General features: G+C 47.7%; 1 protein-coding gene across 1 annotated transcript in view; it reads left to right on the top strand.

Moving 5' to 3' along the window:
• Nucleotides 1-23,915, top strand: part of LOC137326302 (pleckstrin homology domain-containing family G member 3-like) — a 233,326-nt gene that overhangs the window by 154,674 nt on the left and 54,737 nt on the right. The window contains exons 4-5 of the mRNA XM_067991256.1: nt 7,891-7,991; nt 21,514-21,583. Coding sequence (XP_067847357.1) covers nt 7,891-7,991; nt 21,514-21,583 — 171 coding nt within the window. The remainder of the gene's footprint in view (nt 1-7,890; nt 7,992-21,513; nt 21,584-23,915) is intronic.

Below are 23,915 nucleotides of genomic sequence, written 5' to 3'. Positions count from 1 at the left end.
CCTTATCTCCCTTCTGGTTCTTTTGCCAATTATCTTAAATCTGTGTCCTCTGGTTACCGATCTTCCTGCCAGTGGAAACAATTTCTCCTTATTTACTCTATCAAAACCCCACATAATTTTGAACACCTCTATTAAATCTGCCTTTAACCTTCTCTGCTCTAAGGAGAACAATCCCAGCTTCTCAAGTCTCGCCACATAACTGAAGTCCCTCATCCCTGGTATTATTCTAGTAAATCGCCTCTGCACCCTCTCCAAGGCCTTGACATCCTTCCTAAATTATCTGATTAATCATCATGGCTATGGTATTGTAGAGGTTATGTTACTGTCGTAAAAACCCAACTGGTTCACTGATGTCCTTTAGGGAAGGAAACCTGCCATCCTTACCTAGTCTGGCCTATATGTGACTCCATTCGCACAACAAACCTGGTTGACTCGTAATGGCTCTCTGAAGTGGACCTAGCAAGCCAAGTTGTATCAAACCTGCAAGAAGCAGGCCCCACCGCCACCTTCTCAGGGCAATAAGGGATAGGCAACAAATAAGAACATAAGAAATAGGAGCAGGAGTAGGCCATACGGCCCCCTGAGCCTGTTCCACCATTCAATCAGATCATGGCTGATCTTCGACCTCAACTCAACTTTCCTCCCCATCCCCATATCCCTTGATTCCCCTAGAGTCCAAAAATCTATCCATCTTAGCCTTGAATATATTCAATCACGCAGCATCCACAGCCCTCTGGGGTAGAGAATTCCAAAGATTCACAACCCTCTGCATGAAGAAATTCATCCTCATCTCAGTCTTGAATGGCTGACCCCTTATCCTGTGACTATGCCCCCTAGTTCTAGACTCTCCAGCCAGGGGAAACAATCTCTCAGCATCTCCCCTGTCAAGCCACCTCATAATCTTATATGTTTCAATGAGATCACCTCTCATTCTTCTAAAATCCAGAGAGCATGGGCCCATTCTACACAACCTCTCCTCATAGGACAAACCTCTCATCCCAGGAATTAATCTAATGAACCTTCGCTGCACTGCCTCTAAGGCAAGTATATCCTTCTTTAGATAAGGAGACTAAAACTGTCCGCAGTACTCCAGGTGTGGTCTCACTAAAGCCCTGTACAATTGTAGTAAGACTTCCTTATTCTTGAACTCCAACCGCATTGCAGTAAAGGCTAAAATACCATTTGCCTTCCTAATTGCTTGCTGTACCTGCATACTAATTTTTTGTATTTCTTGTACGAGGACATCCAAGTCTCTCTGAAAACCAACATTTAATAGTTTCTCACTATTTAAAAAATATTCTGGTTTTCTATTATTCCTACCAAAGTGAATAACCTCACATTTCCCCACATTATACTCCATCTGCCACCTTCTTGCCCACTCACTTAACCTGTCTATATCCCTTTGCAGACTCTGTGTCCTCCTCACGGCTTACTTTCCCACCTAGCTTTGTATCAGTAAACTTGAATATATTACACTTGGACCTTTCATCTAAGTCATTAATGTAGATTGTAAATAGCTGAGGCCCAAGCACCGATCCTTGTGGCACCCCACTAGTTACAGCCTGCCAGCCTGAAAATGACCCATTTATCCCTACTCTCTGTTTTCTGTCTGATAACCAATGCTCTATCCATGCTAATATATTGCCCCCAACCCCATGAGCCCATACCTTGTGTAACAACCTTTTATATGGCACCTTATCGAATGCCTTTTGAAAATCCAAATATACGACATCCACTGGTTCTCCTTTATCTACCCTGCTCATTACATCCTCAAAAAACTCTAATAAATTTGTCAAACACGACTTCCCTTTCATGAAACCATGTTGACTCTGCCTAATCATATTATGATTTTCTAAGTGTCCTGTTACCACGTCGTTAATAATAGATTCCAGCATTTTCCTGATGACTGATGTCAGGCTAATGGCCTGTAGTTCCCTGTTTTCTCTCTCCCTCCTTTCTTGAATAGCGGGGTTACATTTGCTACCTTCCATTCCATTGGGACCGTTCCAGAATCTAGGGAATTCTGGAAGATCATAACCAATGCATCCACTATCTCTGCAGCCACCTCTTTTAGAACCCTTTGATATAGGCCATCAGGTCCAGGGGATTTGTCGGCTTTTAGTCCTATTAGTTTGTCCAATACTTTTTCTCGAGTGATATTAATTGTTTTAAGTTCCTCACTCTCGTTTACCCTTTGGTTCCCCATTATTCTTGGTATGCTTTTTATGTCTTCTACTGTGAAAACAGATACAAAATATTTGTTTAATGTATCTGCCATTTCCTGATGCTCCATTATAATTTCTCCTGTCTCAGCCTCTAAGGGATCAACATTTACTTTTGCTACTCTCTTCCTTTTTTACATACTTTTAGAAGCTCTTACAATCCGTTTTTATATTTCTTGTTAGTTTACTTTCATATTCTATTTTCTCCCTTTTTATCAGTTTTTTGGTCATCCTTTGTTGGTTTCTAAAACTCTCCCAATCCCCAGGCTTATTACTTTTCTTGGCAACATTATAGGCCTCTTCTTTCAATCTAATACTCTCCTTAAGTTCTTTAGTTAGCCACGGATGGATCACTCTTCCCATGGAGTTTTTATTTCTCAATGGAATGTATATTTGTTGAGAATATTAAAATATTTCTTTAAATGTTTGCCATTGCTTTTCAACTGTTAAACCCTTTAATTTAATTTCCCAATCTACCTTTGACAACTCTCCCCTCATACCTATGTAATTGGCTTTATTTAAGTTTAAGACTCTAGTTTCTGACTTTAGTAGGTTACTTTCAAACTCAATGTGAAATTCTATCATATTGTGATCGCTCTTCCCCAGAGGTTCTTTTATTGTGCAATTACTAATTAACCCTGTCTCATTCCACAATACAAGATCTAAAATAGCCTGTTCCCTGGTTGGTTCCATGACGTATTGCTCTAGGAAACCGTCTCAAATACATTCCATGAACTCATCTTCCAAACTACCTTTGCAAATTTGATTTGCCCAGTCTATATGCAGATTAAAGTCCCTCATGATGACTGCATTACCTTCGTCACAAGCTCCTATTATTTCATGATTAATACTCTGTCCAAAAGTATAGCTACTATTAGGGGGCCTATAAACAACTCCCACCAGTGTTTTCTACCCCTTGTTATTTTTTATTTCCACCCATACTGATTCTACTTCCTGATCCTCTGAGCCAAGATCCTTTCGGCTTGTCAGCGACGCCCAAGAATGGAGAAAAAATATCTCAAGTTTGTGAGACCTTGCCGTGGAAAGAATGGCTGTTGCTATCAGTTACATAAGAGTGACTGCAATTGGGAAGTAACTAATTGGAGCTGGTGCACTGTGAGAAGCTTCTGAGATTCCAGATAAGTTCTATATGAATGCAAGGTCATATGAAAACCTTAACTCATGAGTCCAGATCATAAAAGACGGAACTAAGTTAAAAAAGCTTAGTGGTGGCTTGGTTATACTTTAGACCCCTTTTAAGGAGTCTTGGTTCACTACCAAGGTGTCAGCCATGGCTCAGTGGTAGCACTCTTGCCTCTGAGTCAGAGGGTCGTGGGTTCAAGCCCCATTCCAGGGACTTGAACACATAATCCAGGCTGACGAGCAAGTACAGCACTGAGGGAGTGCTGCACTGTCAGAGGTGCCGTCTTTCGGATGAGACATTAAACCGAGGCCCCATCTGCACTCTTATCTGGACGTGAAAGATCTCATGGCACTATTTCAAAGACGAGCAGTGGAGTTCTCTCCAATATTCATCCCTCAACCAACATCACTAACTGGTCATTATCACATTGCTGTTTGTGGGACCTTGCTGTGAGCATATTGGTTTTCTACATTATAACAGTGACTACACGTCCAAAGTACTTCTTTGGCTGTAAGGAGCTTTGGGACATCCTGAGGTTGTGAAAGGGGCTATATAAATGCGAGTCCTTTCTTTTCCTTGGACTGCCTATGTATTGACAAGAAGGGTGTCGCTCGAAACAGCCAAGGGCAGGCTTAGTCCATCAGTTGACTGCTCCTATAAGTAGGCCTGTCATAATCCAATGCCTTTTCTGTCTTTGAGCTGTTGAATGACCTTAACAAGTCACTGGTTCTGATAGCACTGGGTGGAAACTGGGCACTGTCCAGTAACCCGTTCCACTCATCTGTCGCGTTGGCTCTGTGTGTGTGTGTGTGTGTGTGTGTGTGTTTAATGTTTGAGCAGGTGGGTGCCAGTAATTCAGAGCTAAGAACGAAAGCTGAGACACTGTTGCTCTTCAGACAGGATGTTTACACTGATTAAATATCGCCCAGGGCCTGTCCGCCCGCCCAGCTCCCAGACTGTTTCGGCAGGGTTCTCCTGGAACTCGGTGACTCCTTGTACTTCATGGACATGGCAGGAACGTGGGGTTCCCTCCTCCCCTTTACCCCCTCCCTTTCATGCCCTTCCCCCTTTTCACCCCCTCCACTTCATCCCCTCCCTGTCACCCTCCTCTCCTTCACCCCTCCCCCTTTCACACCCCCCCTTCACACCCCTCCCCCTTTCACCCCCTCCCTTCACACCCCTCCCCCTTTCACACCCCCCCTTCACACCCCTCCCCCTTTCATACCCCATCCCCTTCGTCCTCTCCCCTTCGCCCCCTCCCATTTGCCCCCTCCCCCTTAACTCCACTGCCCCCTCCCCTCAGTTTTCTCTTCTCTGCGTATGCTGAGCTACAGTTCCCCATACAGCGGCCATCTTCTTCTACCTCACACTGCTGACTCTTCTGCTTTTGTGAGCCTAGACCGAGTGCGTCGGCAGGCCACTCGACCACAAGAGGCATCACGGTCCAGCCCTATACTACTCTTGTCTTAACAACTACCCATGCGCACTTCCCAGCAAGAAACACTGGATGGCGATTATGAGCAGAACGATTGGCTGATTGGTTTCTTTCCCCCCCTCCCCCCTCCCTCCCCCGAGGCTCTGAGGTCAATTGTCACTGCCACCCCTGCTGAGAATAATGAATGAGGCGCAGGCCAGACATTGACGCTGAGAACCTCTTGGCTCAGCATCAGACTGAACCCCAGGGGTGGCGTGCGACCTGTGAACCCCAGGGGTGGCGTGCGACCTGTGAACCCCAGGGGTGGCGTGCGACCTGTGAACCCCAGGGGCGGCGTGCGACCTGTGAACGCCAGGGGCGGCGTGCGACCTGTGAACGCTAGGGGCGGCGTGCGACCTGTGAACGCCAGGGGCGGCGTGCGACCTGTGAACGCCAGGGGCGGCGTGCGACCTGTGAACGCCAGGGGCGGCGTGCGACCTGTGAACGCCAGGGGCGGCGTGCGACCTGTGAACGCCAGGGGCGGCGTGCGACCTGTGAACGCCAGGGGCGGCGTGCGACCTGTGAACGCCAGGGGCGGCGTGCGACCTGTGAACGCCAGGGGCGGCGTGCGACCTGTGAACGCCAGGGGCGGCGTGCGACCTGTGAACGCCAGGGGCGGCGTGCGACCTGTGAACGCCAGGGGCGGCGTGCGACCTGTGAACCCCAGGGGTGGTGTGCGATCTGCTGTTTGGTGTGGTAGGGAGAGAACCCTCTGTGCAATGGTCTATCCAGTTTATGGATGTACATTCAGGTGTAAGTTGATCCCACTTCACACCAATGCTTAAACAGTGTGCCCTGCAAATTGGATGTTAAGGTCTAGGCGGAGGGAGTCTCCCTTGGGAATCTCACTCTGGTTCCTCGGGAAACTAGGCCCGGTGTCAGGTGGAACCCTGGCACAAGATTTGAGCTACGTTTTACACTATAACTCCAGCACTGCTGCAAAGCAAAACCGCTTCGCAGCAACAACGCAAAACCGCTTTGCAGGAACGCTCCAGTAGTGTGAATGCATCCTCAGATGGCTGAGTTCTTCACTGTTTCTGAAGACTGGACATGATTTCCCAGAGGAGCAGGAACCAGACTCTGCTTGTCTTGAAATATTTCCCCAGGAAAGCTCTTCAGTGCCTCTCCTCGATGGACTCCTGTCAAAGCCTCCGTCTCCCTGAATCTGTAACAACTACTCTGCTTTTTCAGCTTGCAATATTCTAGATACTGAAGGAATCTTGGCAAGGACGTTATGAGGGCAGGGCTGTGCCTGTACTGCACTCTCTTATCTCTCAGTCATGGCATTTCTGTTGCCAGAGAAAGAGCGTGTCTTGGATTGAGAGAGCCGCCTTAGAACGTAAGGAAGGAAGCTGGATTAACGTAGTGTCAGCCGTGGCTCAATGGTAACAATTTCACCTCTGAGTCAGAAGGTCATGGATTCAAGTTGTACTCCAGGGTTTTGAGCACATCATTTAGGCTGGCACCTCAGTGTAGTACCGAGGGAGTGCTGCATTGTTGGAGGTGCCGTCTTTCCAATGAGATGTTAAACCGAGGCCCCATTTGCCCTCTCAGGTGGACATAAAAGATCCTATGGCACAATTCTGAAGAAGAGTTCTCCCCGGTGTCCCTCGAAAAACACCACTGACTGGTCATTCAAACGCAGCTGTCTGTGGAATCTTGCTGTGCGCTAATTAGCTGCCGCCTTTTCTACATTACAACAGTGTCTACACTTCAAAAATACCTCATTGGCTGTAAAGCACTTTGGGACGTCCTGAGGTCATGAAAGGTGCTATAGAAATACAAGTCAGTCTTTCTTTAAGGTTATTAATGGTGAAGCAGAGAACCAGGTTTGCTGTTGAACTGTACTGAACAGGCAGGCCCCCAGATTGAACCTGTGCCAGCTAGCTGATGAGTGAGGCTGGAGTCGTACTACAGTTCGCCTCAGTGCCACTGAGTTGGAGGTGGGGGGGAAGGTAAATCAGCCAGGGTTCCTGGTCGTGATTACTGTCACAGCAACCCCTGCTGGACAGCACATGGTGTGTGGATGCTGGCTGAGGACAGCATCGAGCTGGGCTGTGATGACCCCACCATTGAATCATCCCCTGACCCTCACTGTCACTGCTCTAACAAGGCTGAGGTACCAAAGGGCTGCCCCTGAGAGAAGAACTTCATCCGGCGAGAATCAGCACTTTCAGGGATAAAACAACAGCAGCATTTATATATAACCCCTTTTAAGGTAGAAATAACTGGCCGAGGTGTAATCAAAAGATGGATGCTGAACCAAAGAAGTAGATATTAGGACAGGTGACCAAAAGCTTGGTCAAAGAGGTAAGTTTTAAGGAGTGTCATAAAGGAGGAGAGAGAGATGGAGAGGTTTAGGGAGGGAATTCCAGAGCTTAGGGCCTAGGCCGCCAATGGTGGAGCTAAGGAAGTTGGGGATTCACAAGAGGCCAGAATTGGAGGAGCGCAGAGATCTCGGAGGGTTGTTGGGCTGGAGGAGATCACAGTGATAGGGAGGGGTAAGGCCATGGAGGGATTTGAACACATGGATGAGAATTTTAACATCGAGGCATTGCTGGACCGGGAGCCAGTGTAGGTCAGTGAGCTCAGGGGTGATGGGAAAACGGGACTTTGGTGTGGGTTAGGGTGCGGGCAGCAGAGTTTTGGATAGCTGAAGTTTTTGGATGGTGGAAGATGGGAAGCCAGGCAGGAGAGCATTGGAATAGTCGAGGCTGGAGGTAACAAAGCATGAATATGAATGAGGGTTTCAGCAGCAGATGGGCTGAGACGGGGCGGAGACGGGCGATGTTACGGAGGTGGAAGTAGACGGTCTTGGCGATGGAGAGGATATGGGGTCTGAAGCTCAGCTCGGGGTCAAATAGGATGCCAAGATTGCCAATGGTTTGGTTCAGCCTGAGACAGTGGCTAGAGAGGGGGATGGAGTCGGTGGCTAGGGAACGGAGTTTGTGGTGGAGATCAACGACAATGGTCACCAATATTGATTCTGCAGTCTCCGGTTCAAAGGTTGCGCATCTAACCTCTGTATCTTTCTCTTTTTGCCTTGCCAGGACTATCTCGGTTGTATCATTGATACTTTGGAGTTACCTATTAGACCTGAGCATGTCTCTGCACTGTTTGGAAACATTGAGGATATCTACGAGTTTAACAGGTACAGGGAGGAACCTGGCTTCACTTTGTGTTTGTTATTTCACTTTTGTTCTTATCGCTGGTCATACTTTTTATTTCCATTTTTTTCCCCCTCGCTTTCCCCACCCTATTCTCCTCACTCCTTCGATCATTTACTGTATTAATTCCTCTCTTTAACTCTATACTTGCTTTCTCTCTCTCTCTCTCATTTTAGGATTTAACAGAGGTGTTCAAAATTATGAAGTGTTTTGACAGAGTAGATGGGGAGAAACTGTTTCCAGCGGCAGGAGGGTTGGTAACCAGAGGACACAGATTTAAGATAATTGGCAAAAGAACCAGAGGGGAGATGAGGAGAATGTTTTTTTTTATGCAGCGAGTTGTTATGATCTGGAATGCACTGCCTGAAAGGGAGGTGGAAGCAGATTCAATAGTAACTTTCTAAAGGGAATTGGAGAAATTTGCAGGGCTATGGGGAAAGAGCAGAGGAGTGGGACTAATTGGATAGCTCTTTCACAGATTTGGCACAGGCACAATGGACCAAATGTCGTCCTCCTATGCTGTGTGATTCTACGATTTCCTGTGCTTACTCAGGTAAGCTGTATACAGCATGTAGTGAACCCAGTCTCTCGGAGTAGGGCCTTGTTCCAGCATTCATGGGGTCTTGACTTAGACCTGTGAGAACAATACAAGTTTTTTTATATATTAAGTGAGAAGCTGAACTTCACAGGGTGGCATTACTCGTGAGATGACTCTCTTTTCTCTATTCCGATGACTGTAAAAGCCACTTAGCTGTTTTGTGTTCCTCTGATCGAGGCTTTCCATGTAGCCTGATCACTAGGCCGGTTTCATGGAATGGCCAACCCCATCCACCAGTAGTTTTTGAGGAATATAGCACAGACAGGTAATGGTTGGTTTTCTACTGCTCGGCATGAGGCGGTTCAGGATTTGTGTTTGTGCCTGCATGAATCAGCGATTGTCTAATTGTACCTACTTTGCATATGTGGACAGCTATTTTACATGTCCTGACAAATTCGTGTTTATATTGAGCAGAAGAGGGCTGTTCTGAATGTGTGCTCGATTAATCAGTTCTGTGTTGCCATGACATCGTTTTTAAACTGCAAAGAATTGTGGATAAGTGATTATAATGAGGACCCAATGATGCTGGGTGAGTGTATCAATGTTAAACCCTGAGACACTGGGTGTATCAATGTTAAACCCTGAGACACTGGGTGTATCAATGTTAGACCCTGAGACACTGGGTGTATCAATGTTAAACCCTGAGACACTGGGAGTATCAATGTTAAACCCTGAGACACTGGGTGTATCAATGTTAGACCCTGAGACACTGGGTGTATCAATGTTAAACCCTGAGACACTGGGAGTATCAATGTTAAACCCTGAGACACTGGGTGTATCAATGTTAGACCCTGAGACACTGGGTGTATCAATATTAGACCCTGAGACACTGGGTATATCAATGTTAAACCCTGAGACACTGGGAGTATCAATGTTAAACCCTGAGACACTGGGTGTATCAATATTAGACCCTGAGACACTGGGTGTATCAATGTTAAACCCTGAGACACTGGGAGTATCAATGTTAACCCCTGAGACACTGGGTGTATCAATATTAGACCCTGAGACACTGGGTGTATCAATGTTAAACCCTGAGACACTGGGAGTATCAATGTTAAACCCTGAGACACTGGGTGTATCAATGTTAGACCCTGAGACACTGGGTGTATCAATGTTAGACCCTGAGACACTGGGTGTATCAATGTTAGACCCTGAGACACTGGGTGTATCAATGTTAAACCCTGAGACACTGGGTGTATCAATATTAGACCCTGAGACACTGGGTGTATCAATGTTAAACCCTGAGACACTGGGTGTATCAATATTAGACCCTGAGACACTGGTTGTATCAATATTAGACCCTGAGACACTGGGAGTATCAATATTAGACCCTGAGACACTGGGTGTATCAATGTTAGACCCTGAGACACTGGGAGTATCAATATTAGACCCTGAGACACTGGGTGTATCAATATTAGACCCTGAGACACTGGGAGTATCAATGTTAAACCCTGAGACACTGGGTGTATCAATATTAGACCCTGAGACACTGGGTGTATCAATGTTAGACCCTGAGACACTGGGTGTATCAATGTTAAACCCTGAGACACTGGGTGTATCAATATTAGACCCTGAGACACTGGGTGTATCAATATTAGACCCTGAGACACTGGGAGTATCAATGTTAAACCCTGAGACACTGGGAGTATCAATGTTAAACCCTGAGACACTGGGAGTATCAATGTTAAACCCTGAGACACTGGGTGTATCAATGTTAGACCCTGAGACACTGGGTGTATCAATGTTAAACCCTGAGACACTGGGAGTATCAATGTTAAACCCTGAGACACTGGGTGTATCAATGTTAGACCCTGAGACACTGGGTGTATCAATATTAGACCCTGAGACACTGGGTATATCAATGTTAAACCCTGAGACACTGGGAGTATCAATGTTAAACCCTGAGACACTGGGTGTATCAATATTAGACCCTGAGACACTGGGTGTATCAATGTTAAACCCTGAGACACTGGGTGTATCAATATTAGACCCTGAGACACTGGGTGTATCAATGTTAAACCCTGAGACACTGGGAGTATCAATGTTAACCCCTGAGACACTGGGTGTATCAATATTAGACCCTGAGACACTGGGTGTATCAATGTTAAACCCTGAGACACTGGGAGTATCAATGTTAAACCCTGAGACACTGGGTGTATCAATGTTAGACCCTGAGACACTGGGTGTATCAATGTTAGACCCTGAGACACTGGGTGTATCAATGTTAGACCCTGAGACACTGGGTGTATCAATGTTAAACCCTGAGACACTGGGTGTATCAATATTAGACCCTGAGACACTGGGTGTATCAATGTTAAACCCTGAGACACTGGGTGTATCAATATTAGACCCTGAGACACTGGTTGTATCAATATTAGACCCTGAGACACTGGGAGTATCAATATTAGACCCTGAGACACTGGGTGTATCAATGTTAGACCCTGAGACACTGGGAGTATCAATATTAGACCCTGAGACACTGGGTGTATCAATATTAGACCCTGAGACACTGGGAGTATCAATGTTAAACCCTGAGACACTGGGTGTATCAATATTAGACCCTGAGACACTGGGTGTATCAATGTTAGACCCTGAGACACTGGGTGTATCAATGTTAAACCCTGAGACACTGGGTGTATCAATATTAGACCCTGAGACACTGGGTGTATCAATATTAGACCCTGAGACACTGGGAGTATCAATGTTAAACCCTGAGACACTGGGAGTATCAATGTTAAACCCTGAGACACTGGGTGTATCAATATTAGACCCTGAGACACTGAGTGTATCAATATTAGACCCTGAGACACTGGGTGTATCAATGTTAGACCCTGAGACACTGGGAGTATCAATATTAGACCCTGAGACATTGGGTGTATCAATATTAGACCCTGAGACACTGGGAGTATCAATATTAGACCCTGAGACACTGGGTGTATCAATATTAGACCCTGAGACACTGGGTGTATCAATGTTAGACCCTGAGACACTGGGTGTATCAATATTAGACCCTGAGACACTGGGTGTATCAATGTTAAACCCTGAGACACTGGGTGTACCAATGTTAGACCCTGAGACACTGGGTGTATCAATGTTAGACCCTGAGACACTGGGTGTATCAATGTTAGACCCTGAGACACTGGGTGTATCAATATTAGACCCTGAGACACTGGGTGTATCAATGTTAAACCCTGAGACACTGGGTGTATCAATATTAGACCCTGAGACACTGGGTGTATCAATGTTAAACCCTGAGACACTGGGTGTATCAATATTAGACCCTGAGACACTGGGTGTATCAATGTTAAACCCTGAGACACTGGGTGTATCAATATTAGACCCTGAGACACTGGTGGTACAACAACAACAACAACTTGCATTTATATCGTGCCTTTAACGTAGTAAAACGTCCAAGGGCACTTCATAGGAGCAATTTTCAAACAAAATTTGACACCGAGCCACATAAGGAGATATTAGGACAGGTGACCAAAAGCTTGGTCAAAGAGGTAGGTTTTAAGGGATGTCTTAAAGGAGGAGAGAGAGGCGGAGAGTTTAGTGAGGGAATTCCAGAGCCTAGGGCCTAGTCACCTGAAGGCACGGCCGCCAATTGTGGAGCGGTTAAAATCGGGGCTGCGCAAGAGGCAAGAATTGGAGTAGTGCAGAGATCTTGGAGGGTTGTAGAGCTGGAGGAGGCTTCAGAGATAGGGAGGAATGAGGCCATTGAGAGATTTGAAAACAAGGATGAGAATTTTAAAATGGAGGCGTTCCCGGACTGGGAGTCAATGTAGGTTAGCGAGCACAGGGGTGATGAATGAATGGGACTTGGTGTGAGTTAGGATATGGGCAGCAGAGTTTTGGATGAGCTCAAGTTTAAAGAGGGTGGAAGGTTGGAGGCCAGCCAGGAGAGCATTGGAATAGTCGAGTCTGAAGGAAACAAAGGCATGGATAAGGGTTTCAGCAGCAGATGAACTAAGGCCGGGGCGGAGATGGGCGATGTTACGGAGTTGGAAGTAGGCGGTCTTGGTGATGGAGAGGATATGTGGGCAGAAGCTCATTTCAGTGTCAAATAGGACGCCAAGGTTGCGAATGGTCTGATTCAGCCTCAGACAGTGGCCAGGAAGAGGGGGAGAGTCGGTGACTAGGGAGCAGAATTTGTGGCGGGGACCGAAGACAATCACTTCAGTCTTTCAAATATTTAGTTGGAGGAAATTTTTGCTCATCCGGTACTGGACGTCAGGCAAGCAGTGTGACAAATCAGAGACAGCAGAGGGGTCAAGAGAGGTGGTGGTGAGGTAGAGCTGGGTGTCGTCAGTGTACATGTGGAACCTGACATTGTGTTTCCGGATGATGTTGCCGAGAGGCAGCAGGTAGATGAGAAATAGGAGGGGGCCAAGGATAGATCCTTGGGGGACTCCAGAGATAATGGTGAGGGTGCAGGAAGAGAATCCATTGCAAGAGATTCTCTGGCTATGACTGGATAGATAAGAATGGAACCAGGCGAGCGCAGTCCCACCGAGCTGGATGATGGAGGAGAGCTGATAGAGGAGGATGGTGTGGTTAATCGTGTCAAAGGCTGCAGGCAGGTTGAGAAGGATGAGGAGGGATAGTTCACCATGGTCACAGTCACATAGGATGTCATTGTGACTTTGACAAGGGCCGTTTCAGTACTGTGGCAGGAGCGAAAACCTGATTGGAGGGATTCAAATGTGGAGTTGCGGGAAAGATGGACGTGGATTTGGGAGCCAGAAAACGGATTTGAGAGGTTTCAATGTTAGACCCTGAGACACTGGGTGTATCAATGTTAGACCCTGAGACACTGAGTGTATCAATTTTAGACCCTGAGACACTGGGTGTATCAATTTTAGACCCTGAGACACTGGGTGTATCAATATTAGACCCTGAGACACTGGGTGTATCAATGTTAGACCCTGAGACACTGGGTGTACCAATGTTAGACCCTGAGACACTGGGTGTATCAATATTAGACCCTGAGACACTGGGTGTATAAATATTAGACCCTGAGACACTGGGTGTATCAATATTAGACCCTGAGACACTGGGTGTATCAATTTTAAACCCTGAGACACTGGGTGTATCAATATTAGACCCTGAGACACTGGGTGTATCAATATTAGACCCTGAGACACTGGGTGTATCAATGTTAGACCCTGAGACACTGGGTGTACCAATGTTAGACCCTGAGACACTGGGTGTATCAATATTAGACCCTGAGACACTGGGTGTATAAATATTAGACCCTGAGACACTGGGTGTATCAATATTAGACCCTGAGACACTGGGTGTATCAATTTTAAACCCTGAGACACTGGGTGTATCAATATTAGACCCTGAGACACTGGGTGTATCAATGTTAGACCCTGAGACACTGGGTGTATCAATATTAGACCCTGAGACACTGGGTGTACCAATGTTAAACCCTGAGACACTGGGTGTATCAATATTAGACCCTGAGACACTGAGACACTGGGTGTATCAATGTTAGACTCTGAGACACTGGGTGTATCAATATTAGACCCTGAGACACTGGGTGTATCAATATTAGACCCTGAGACACTGAGTGTATCAATATTAGACCCTGAGACACTGGGTGTATCAATGTTAGACCCTGAGACATTGGGTGTATCAATATTAGACTCTGAGACACTGGGTGTATCAATATTAGACTCTGAGACACTGGGTGTATCAATATTAGACCCTGAGACACTGGGTGTATCAATATTAGACCCTGAGACACTGGGTGTATCAATATTAGACCCTGAGACACTGGGTGTATCAATATTAGACCCTGAGACACTGGGTGTATCAATTTTAAACCCTGAGACACTGGGTGTATCAATTTTAAACCCTGAGACACTGGGTGTATCAATATTAGACCCTGAGACACTGGGTGTATCAATGTTAGACCCTGAGACACTGGGTGTATCAATATTAGACCCTGAGACACTGGGTGTACCAATGTTAAACCCTGAGACACTGGGTGTATCAATATTAGACCCTGAGACACTGAGACACTGGGTGTATCAATGTTAGACTCTGAGACACTGGGTGTATCAATATTAGACCCTGAGACACTGGGTGTACCAATGTTAGACCCTGAGACACTGGGTGTATCAATATTAGACCCTGAGACACTGAGACACTGGGTGTATCAATGTTAGACTCTGAGACACTGGGTGTATCAATTTTAGACCCTGAGACACTGGGTGTATCAATATTAGACTCTGAGACACTGGGTGTATCAATGTTAGACTCTGAGACACTGGGTGTATCAATTTTAGACCCTGAGACACTGGGTGTATCAATATTAGACCCTGAGACACTGGGTGTATCAATATTAGACCCTGAGACACTGGGTGTATCAATATTAGACCCTGAGACACTGAGTGTATCAATATTAGACCCTGAGACACTGGGTGTATCAATATTAGACCCTGAGACACTCGGTGTATCAATTTTAGACCCTGAGACACTGGGTGTATCAATATTCGACCCTGAGACACTGGGTGTATCAATATTAGACCCTGAGACACTGGGTGTATCAATATTAGACCCTGAGACACTGGGTGTATCAATGTTAGACCCTGAGACACTGGGTGTATCAATATTAGACCCTGAGACACTGGGTGTATCAATGTTAGACCCTGAGACACTGGGTGTATCAATATTAGACCCTGAGACACTGGGTGTATCAATATTAGACCCTGAGACACTGGGTGTATCAATATTAGACCCTGAGACACTGGGTGTATCAATATTAGGCCCTGAGACACTGGGTGTATCAATATTAGGCCCTGAGACACTGGGTGTATCAATATTAGACCCTGAGACACTGGGTGTATCAATATTAGACCCTGAGACACTGGGTGTACCAATGTTAGACCCTGAGACACTGGGTGTATCAATGTTAGACCCTGAGACACTGGGTGTATCAATATTAGACCCTGAGACACTGGGTGTATCAATATTAGACCCTGAGACACTGAGTGTATCAATATTAGACCCTGAGACACTGGGTGTATCAATGTTAGACCCTGAGACACTGGGTGTATCAATATTAGACCCTGAGACACTGGGTGTATCAATATTAGACCCTGAGACACTGAGTGTATCAATATTAGACCCTGAGACACTGAGTGTATCAATATTAGACCCTGAGACACTGGGTGTATCAATATTAGACCCTGAGACACTGGGTGTACCAATGTTAGACCCTGAGACACTGGGTGTATCAATAGTAGACCCTGAGACACTGGGTGTATCAATATTAGACCCTGAGACACTGGGTGTATCAATATTAGACCCTGAGACACTGAGTGTATCAATATTAGACCCTGAGACACTGGGTGTATCAATGTTAGACCCTGAGACACTGGGTGTATCAATATTAGACCCTGAGACACTGGGTGTATCAATATTAGACCCTGAGACACTGGGTGTATCAATATTAGACCCTGAGACACTGAGTGTATCAATATTAGACCCTGAGACACTGGGTGTATCAATGTTAGACCCTGAGACACTGGGTGTATCAATATTAGACCCTGAGACACTGGGTGTATCAATGTTAGACCCTGAGACACTGTGTGTATCAATAGTAGACCCTGAGACACTGGGTGTATCAATATTAGACCCTGAGATACTGGGTGTATCAATGTTAGACTCTGAGACACTGGGTGTATCAATGTTGGACCCTGAGACATTGGGTGTACCAATGTTAGACCCTGAGACACTGGGTGTATCAATGTTAAACCCTGAGACACTGAGACACTGGGTGTATCAATGTTAGACTCTGATACACCCAGTGTCTCAGAGTCTAACATTGATACACCCAGTGTCTCAGTGTCTCAGGGTTTAACATTGATACACCCAATATCTCAGGGTCTAACATTGATACACCCAGTGTCTCAGAGTCTAACATTGAAACACCCAGTGTCTCAGGGTCTAATATTGATACACCCAATGTCTCAGGGTCTAACATTGATACACCCAGTGTCTCAATGTTAGACCCTGAGACATTGGGTGTATCAATATTAGACCCTGAGACACTGGGTGTTTCAATGTTAGACTCTGAGACACTGGGTGTATCAATGTTAGACCCTGAGATATTGGGTGTATCAATATTAGACCCTGAGACACTGGGTGTATCAATGTTAAACCCTGAGACACTGAGACACTGGGTGTATCAATGTTAGACTCTGAGACACTGGGTGTATCAATGTTAGACCCTGAGACATTGGGTGTACCAATGTTAGACCCTGAGACACTGGGTGTATAAATATTAGACACTGAGACACTGAGACACTGGGTGTATCAATGTTAGACTCTGAGACACTGGGTGTATCAATGTTAGACCCTGAGATATTGGGTGTATCAATATTAGACCCTGAGACACTGGGTGTATCAATATTCGACTCTGAGACACTGGGTGTATCAATATTAGGCCCTGAGACACTGGGTGTATCAATATTAGACCCTGAGACACTGAGTGTATCAATGTTAGACCCTGAGACATTGGGTGTACCAATGTTAGACCCTGAGACACTGGGTGTATAAATATTAGACACTGAGACATTGAGACACTGGGTGTATCAATGTTAGACTCTGAGACACTGGGTGTATCAATGTTAGACCCTGAGACATTGGGTGCATCAATATTAGACTCTGAGACACTGGGTGTATCAATGTTAGACTCTGAGACACTGGGTGTATCAATGTTAGACCCTGAGACATTGGGTGTATCAATATTAGACCCTGAGACACTGGGTGTATCAATATTAGACCCTGAGACACTGGGTGTATCAATATTAGACTCTGAGACACTGGGTGTATCAATATTAGGCCCTGAGACACTGGGTGTATCAATATTAGACCCTGAGACACTGGGTGTACCAATGTTAAACCCTGAGACACTGGCCTTAGCTCTGTTTACGTTCACCTTCCCACCCAGCCCCCGGCCCCCTCTCTGGCCTTCATCCCCACCACACTACTAAGCTTTGGAGGGGAAGCAGTCTTTACGTGAACCCTTAAGGCACTAGCTGGGCAAGTTTATGTTACCCCTGAGATACTATCCACGTCTTGCTCAGTATCAATAGTTCAGTGGTGGTCCTGGCAACTTGCTATTAATTGTAATCATTTGATGTCTGTGCTCTTTAAGTCACCCAATCTCACTACTGCATATTAATTTTTGCCTTCAGATAGGACTTTTTACACTTCTGGAGGTGAGTTGTGTACACGGCCCTGGATTTTTCCTTATCTCGTTCTTCTCTACCCTCCCCCACTCCTGTGTGGATCTGCATGTGCGTGTTTGCATGTGACCGTGTGAGTGTCTCTCTCTCTCTCTCTCTTGCCATGCATGTCTACCTGGCAGTGCTGGCTCAGTTTCTGCCCCACTCCCACATCTGTTCACCTCCCTCATTCTCTTTGTCTCCTTAAGTTGTGTGCAGAAGCAAGTGAAAGAAGAAATGCCAATGTCAATGGAGGGCCGTGTTCTGTGACTTTCCACGTGTGTTTGTGTGGGGGTGTGAGAAACAGCGGTGAAACTTCCAGCAGGAGTCACTGAAAGAAGTGAGGGGTTGGAACCAGTGGCTGATTGGCTTCCAGTCTCTCAGTGCCTCAAACTTTAAATTCTCATCCTCATGTTAGGTCCCTCCATGGCCTCAGCCCTCCCTCTCTGTGTAACTGTCTCCAGCCCTACAAACCCCAAGAACTCTGCGTTCCTCTGACTCTGGTCTGTTATGAATCCCCCACTTCCTTCACCCCAGCATTGGTGGTTGTGCCTTCAGCTGTGTTGTGGAATTAGCCAAGACAGTATAGATTCGGTCAATTTGTTTTGACGTGTTATTGCCTGACATTCATTTTCCTTCTCTCTCCTCCAAAATAGACTGTCACTGTATGGTGTTACACACTGGAATACTGTCACCGTACGGTGTTACACACTGGAATAGAGTGTCGCCATACGATGTTACACACTGGAATAGACTAGGGTAGGTCTTGACTTTGTGCGATTGTGTAAAACAGGTGATAGTGACTTCAATGGAAATAAAAATCGGGAGAGATGTAAAATAGTCCGCTGACTCGCTATCACCCGTTTTACACTTGCGCACAAAGTTAATTTCTACCCCAAGGTCTCTATATGATGTTATAAGCTGAACTGGATGCAAATTGTTTGAAATGCAAGCCCCAAATATAGTCACAAAGATCATCATATAATTTTCATATTTCCTCTCCAGGCAAATGTAGGCAAATTCATAAGTTGGAATTAGCTGAGACATGGTAATGGTGAATTTATTTTGACATGTTATTGCCTGATATTCATATTCTTTCTCTCCCGGTGTCCTCTGCCTTTCCTCTATCTTTCTGTGTCCTTTCCTCTCCCATCTCCTTCTTTTTGTCTGCCTCGCCCTTTTTCAACCTTCCTCTTTCTGTCACTGCTCCTCTACCTTTCTCCTCCCTCTTCCCAACTCCTGCTGCCCCTAATCTTTCTCGCCCACTCGATCTCCTTCCTCTCTCCCTCTCCCCCCGTCTCTTCCTCTCTCCGCCCGTCTCTTCCCCTCTCCGCCCGTCTCTTCCCCTCTCCGCCCGTCTCTTCCCCTCTCCGCCCGTCTCTTCCCCTCTCCGCCCGTCTCTTCCCCTCTCCGCCCGTCTCTTCCCCTCTCCGCCCGTCTCTTCCCCTCTCCGCCCGTCTCTTCCCCTCTCCGCCCGTCTCTTCCCCTCTCCGCCCGTCTCTTCCCCTCTCCGCCCGTCTCTTCCCCTCTCCGCCCGTCTCTTCCCCTCTCCGCCCGTCTCTTCCCCTCTCCGCCCGTCTCTTCCCCTCTCCGCCCGTCTCTTCCCCTCTCCGCCCGTCTCTTCCCCTCTCCGCCCGTCTCTTCCCCTCTCCGCCCGTCTCTTCCCCTCTCCGCCCGTCTCTTCCCCTCTCCGCCCGTCTCTTCCCCTCTCCGCCCGTCTCTTCCCCTCTCCGCCCGTCTCTTCCCCTCTGCTCCTGTCTTTCCCCCGTCTCTTTCCCCCGTCTCTTTCCCCCGTCTCTTTCCCCCGTCTCTTTCCCCCGTCTCTCTTTCCCCCGTCTCTCTTCCCCCCGTCCGTCTCTCCCTCTCTTCCCCCGTCTCTTTCCCCGTCTCTCTTTCCCCCGTCTCTCTTTCCCCCGTCTCTTTCCCCCTCATCCCCCGTCTCTTTCCCCCTCTTCCCCCGTCTCTTTCCCCCTCTTCCCCCGTCTCTCCCTCTCTTTCCCCCGTCTCTCCCTCTCTTTCCCCCGTCTCTCCCTCTCTTTCCCCCGTCTCTCCCTCTCTTTCCCCCGTCTCTCCCTCTCTTTCCCCCGTCTCTCCCTCTCTTTCCCCCGTCTCTCCCTCTCTTTCCCCCGTCTCTTTCCACATCTTCCCTTTCTTTCTCCGTCTCTCCCTCTTTCCCCCGTCTCTCCCTCTCTCACCCTGTCCCTCTTTCTCCCTCTCCTCCTCCCAATCTCCCTCTCTCCCCGTCCCTCTCTCTCCCTCTCCTTCACCCCATCTCTCCCTCTTTTTCCTGCTGTATCTCCCTCTCTCTCTCCACTGTTTCTCTCTCTCTCCTCCCTGTCTCTTTCTCCCTCTCTTCCCGTCTCGTTCCCCGTCTCTCTCTCCCTCTCTTCTCCTGTCTCTCCCTCTCTTTCCCCGTCTCTCCCTCTCTTTCCCCGTCTCTCCCTCTCTTGCCCCCGTCTCTCCCTCTCTTGCCCCCTGGTTCTCTCCCTCTCTTGCCCCCTGGTTCTCTCCCTCTCTTGCCCCCTGGTTCTCTCCCTCTCTTGCCCCCTGGTTCTCTCCCTCTCTTGCCCCCTGGTTCTCTCCCTCTCTTGCCCCCTGGTTCTCTCCCTCTCTTGCCCCCTGGTTCTCTCCCTCTCTTGCCCCCTGGTTCTCTCCCTCTCTTGCCCCCTGGTTCTCTCCCTCTCTTGCCCCCTGGTTCACTCCCTCTCTTGCCCCCTGGTTCTCTCCCTCTCTTGCCCCCTGGTTCTCTCCCTCTCTTGCCCCCTGGTTCTCTCCCTCTCTTGCCCCCTGGTTCTCTCCCTCTCTTGCCCCCTGGTTCTCTCCCTCTCTTGCCCCCTGGTTCTCTCCCTCTCTTGCCCCCTGGTTCTCTCCCTCTCTTGCCCCCTGGTTCTCTCCCTCTCTTGCCCCCTGGTTCTCTCCCTCTCTTGCCCCCTGGTTCTCTCCCTCTCTTGCCCCCTGGTTCTCTCCCTCTCTTGCCCCCTGGTTCTCTCCCTCTCTTGCCCCCTGGTTCTCTCCCTCTCTTGCCCCCTGGTTCTCTCCCTCTCTTGCCCCCTGGTTCTCTCCCTCTCTTGCCCCCTGGTTCTCTCCCTCTCTTGCCCCCTGGTTCTCTCCCTCTCTTGCCCCCTGGTTCTCTCCCTCTCTTGCCCCCTGGTTCTCTCCCTCTCTTGCCCCCTGGTTCTCTCCCTCTCTTGCCCCCTGGTTCTCTCCCTCTCTTGCCCCCTGGTTCTCTCCCTCTCTTGCCCCCTGGTTCTCTCCCTCTCTTGCCCCCTGGTTCTCTCCCTCTCTTGCCCCCTGGTTCTCTCCCTCTCTTGCCCCCTGGTTCTCTCCCTCTCTTTCCCCGTCTCTCCCTCTTTCCCCGTCTCTCCCTCTTTCCCCGTCTCTCCCTCTTTCCCCGTCTCTCCCTCTTTCCCCGTCTCTCCCTCTCTTGCCCCCTGGTTCTCTCTTTCCCCGTCTCTTCCTCTCTTTCCCCGTCTCTCCCTCTCTTTCCCCGTCTCTCCCTCTCTTTCCCCGTCTCTCCCTCTCTTTCCCTGTCTCTCCCTCTCTTGCCCCGTCTCTCCCTCTCTTGCCCCGTCTCTCCCTCTCTTGCCCCGTCTCTCCCTCTCTTGCCCCCCGGTTCTCTCTTTCCCTTTTCTCTCTTTCTCTTTTCTCTTTCTCTCTCCACAGTGACCTACTGCAAGACCTTGACCGCTGTCACCATGACCCTGTTGCCATTGCAAGATGCTTTGTGGACAAGGTGAGTCACATTTTAACATGCGTTACTCCCTATACTAACTGTCTTCTACTCAAGGGTATGATGCGAGCCCACCAAGTGATACCTACCAGCTGGTTTATCTGACCTGGTAGTGCTGTGCACTGTTTTGCCTAATGTCACTGTTACACTCTGTGCAGTGGGTCTAATGGGCACCGCCACTTCTGTTCCGGGCCTGCTTGGAGAGAGTATCTGCCTCAGGAGACTTGTACCGTCAGGGGCGCACACAGCATGGTGACTTATTGGCAGACTTATTGGATTAGATACAGAGTAAAGCTCCCTCCACACTGTCCCACCAAACACTTGCAGGACAGGTACAACACGGGTTAGATACAGAGTAAAGCTCCCTCTACACTGTCCCATCAAACATTCCCAGGACAGGTACAGCATGGGTTAAATACAGAGTAAAGCTCCCTCCACACTGTCCCATCAAACATTCCCAGGACAGGTACAGCATGGGTTAAATACAGAGTAAAGCTCCCTCTACACTGTCCCATCAAACACTCCCAGGACAGGTACAGCATGGGTTAAATACAGAGTAAAGCTCCCTCTACACTGTCCCATCAAACACTCCCAGGACAGGTACAGCATGGGTTAAATACAGAGTAAAGCTCCCTCTACACTGTCCCATCAAACATTCCCAGGACAGGTACAGCATGGGTTAAATACAGAGTAAAGCTCCCAGGACAGGTACAGCATGGGTTAAATACAGGGTAAAGCTCCCTCTAAAATGTCCCATCAAACATTCCCAGGACAGGTACAGCATGGGTTAAATACAGGGTAAAGCTCCCTCTACACTGTCCCATCAAACATTCCCAGGACAGGTACAGCATGGGTTAAATACAGGGTAAAGCTCCCTCTACACTGTCCCATCAAACATTCCCAGGACAGGTACAGCATGGGTTAAATACAGAGTAAAGCTCCCTCTACACTGTCCCATCAAACATTCCCAGGACAGGTACAGCATGGGTTAAATACAGGGTAAAGCTCCCTCTACACTGACCCATCAAACATTCCCAGGACAGGTACAGCATGGGTTAAATACAGAGTAAAGCTCCCTCTACACTGTCCCATCAAACACTCCCAGGACAGGTACAGCATGGGTTAAATACAGAGTAAAGCTCCCTCTACACTGTCCCATCAAACATTCCCAGGACAGGTACAGCATGGGTTAAATACAGAGTAAAGCTCCCTCTACACTGTCCCATCAAACATTCCCAGGACAGGTACAGCATGGGTTAAATACAGGGTAAAGCTCCCTCTAAAATGTCCCATCAAACATTCCCAGGACAGGTACAGCATGGGTTAAATACAGGGTAAAGCTCCCTCTGCACTGTCCCATCAAACATTCCCATGACAGGTACAGCATGGGTTAAATACAGAGTAAAGCTCCCTCTACACTGTCCCATCAAACATTCCCAGGACAGGTACAGCATGGGTTAAATACAGAGTAAAGCTCCCTCAACACTGTCCCATCAAACACTCCCAGGACAGGTACAGCATGGGTTAAATACAGAGTAAAGCTCCCTCTACACTGTCCCATCAAACACTCCCAGGACAGGTACAGCATGGGTTAAATACAGAGTAAAGCTCCCTCTGCACTGTCCCATCAAACATTCCCAGGACAGGTACAGCATGGGTTAAATACAGAGTAAAGCTCCCAGGACAGGTACAGCATGGGTTAAATACAGGGTAAAGCTCCCTCTAAAATGTCCCATCAAACATTCCCAGGACAGGTACAGCATGGGTTAAATACAGGGTAAAGCTCCCTCTACACTGTCCCATCAAACATTCCCAGGACAGGTACAGCATGGGTTAAATACAGGGTAAAGCTCCCTCTACACTGTCCCATCAAACATTCCCAGGACAGGTACAGCATGGGTTAAATACAGAGTAAAGCTCCCTCTACACTGTCCCATCAAACATTCCCAGGACAGGTACAGCATGGGTTAAATACAGGGTAAAGCTCCCTCTACACTGACCCATCAAACATTCCCAGGACAGGTACAGCATGGGTTAAATACAGAGTAAAGCTCCCTCTACACTGTCCCATCAAACACTCCCAGGACAGGTACAGCATGGGTTAAATACAGAGTAAAGCTCCCTCTACACTGTCCCATCAAACATTCCCAGGACAGGTACAGCATGGGTTAAATACAGAGTAAAGCTCCCTCTACACTGTCCCATCAAACATTCCCAGGACAGGTACAGCATGGGTTAAATACAGGGTAAAGCTCCCTCTAAAATGTCCCATCAAACATTCCCAGGACAGGTACAGCATGGGTTAAATACAGGGTAAAGCTCCCTCTGCACTGTC

This window comes from Heptranchias perlo, chromosome 10 (assembly GCF_035084215.1).
Source record: "Heptranchias perlo isolate sHepPer1 chromosome 10, sHepPer1.hap1, whole genome shotgun sequence".
NCBI classification, from domain to species: Eukaryota; Metazoa; Chordata; class Chondrichthyes; order Hexanchiformes; family Hexanchidae; genus Heptranchias; species Heptranchias perlo.
The sequence above is the reverse complement of the archived record's forward strand: the minus strand, read 5'-3'. Positions and strand labels throughout refer to the sequence as shown.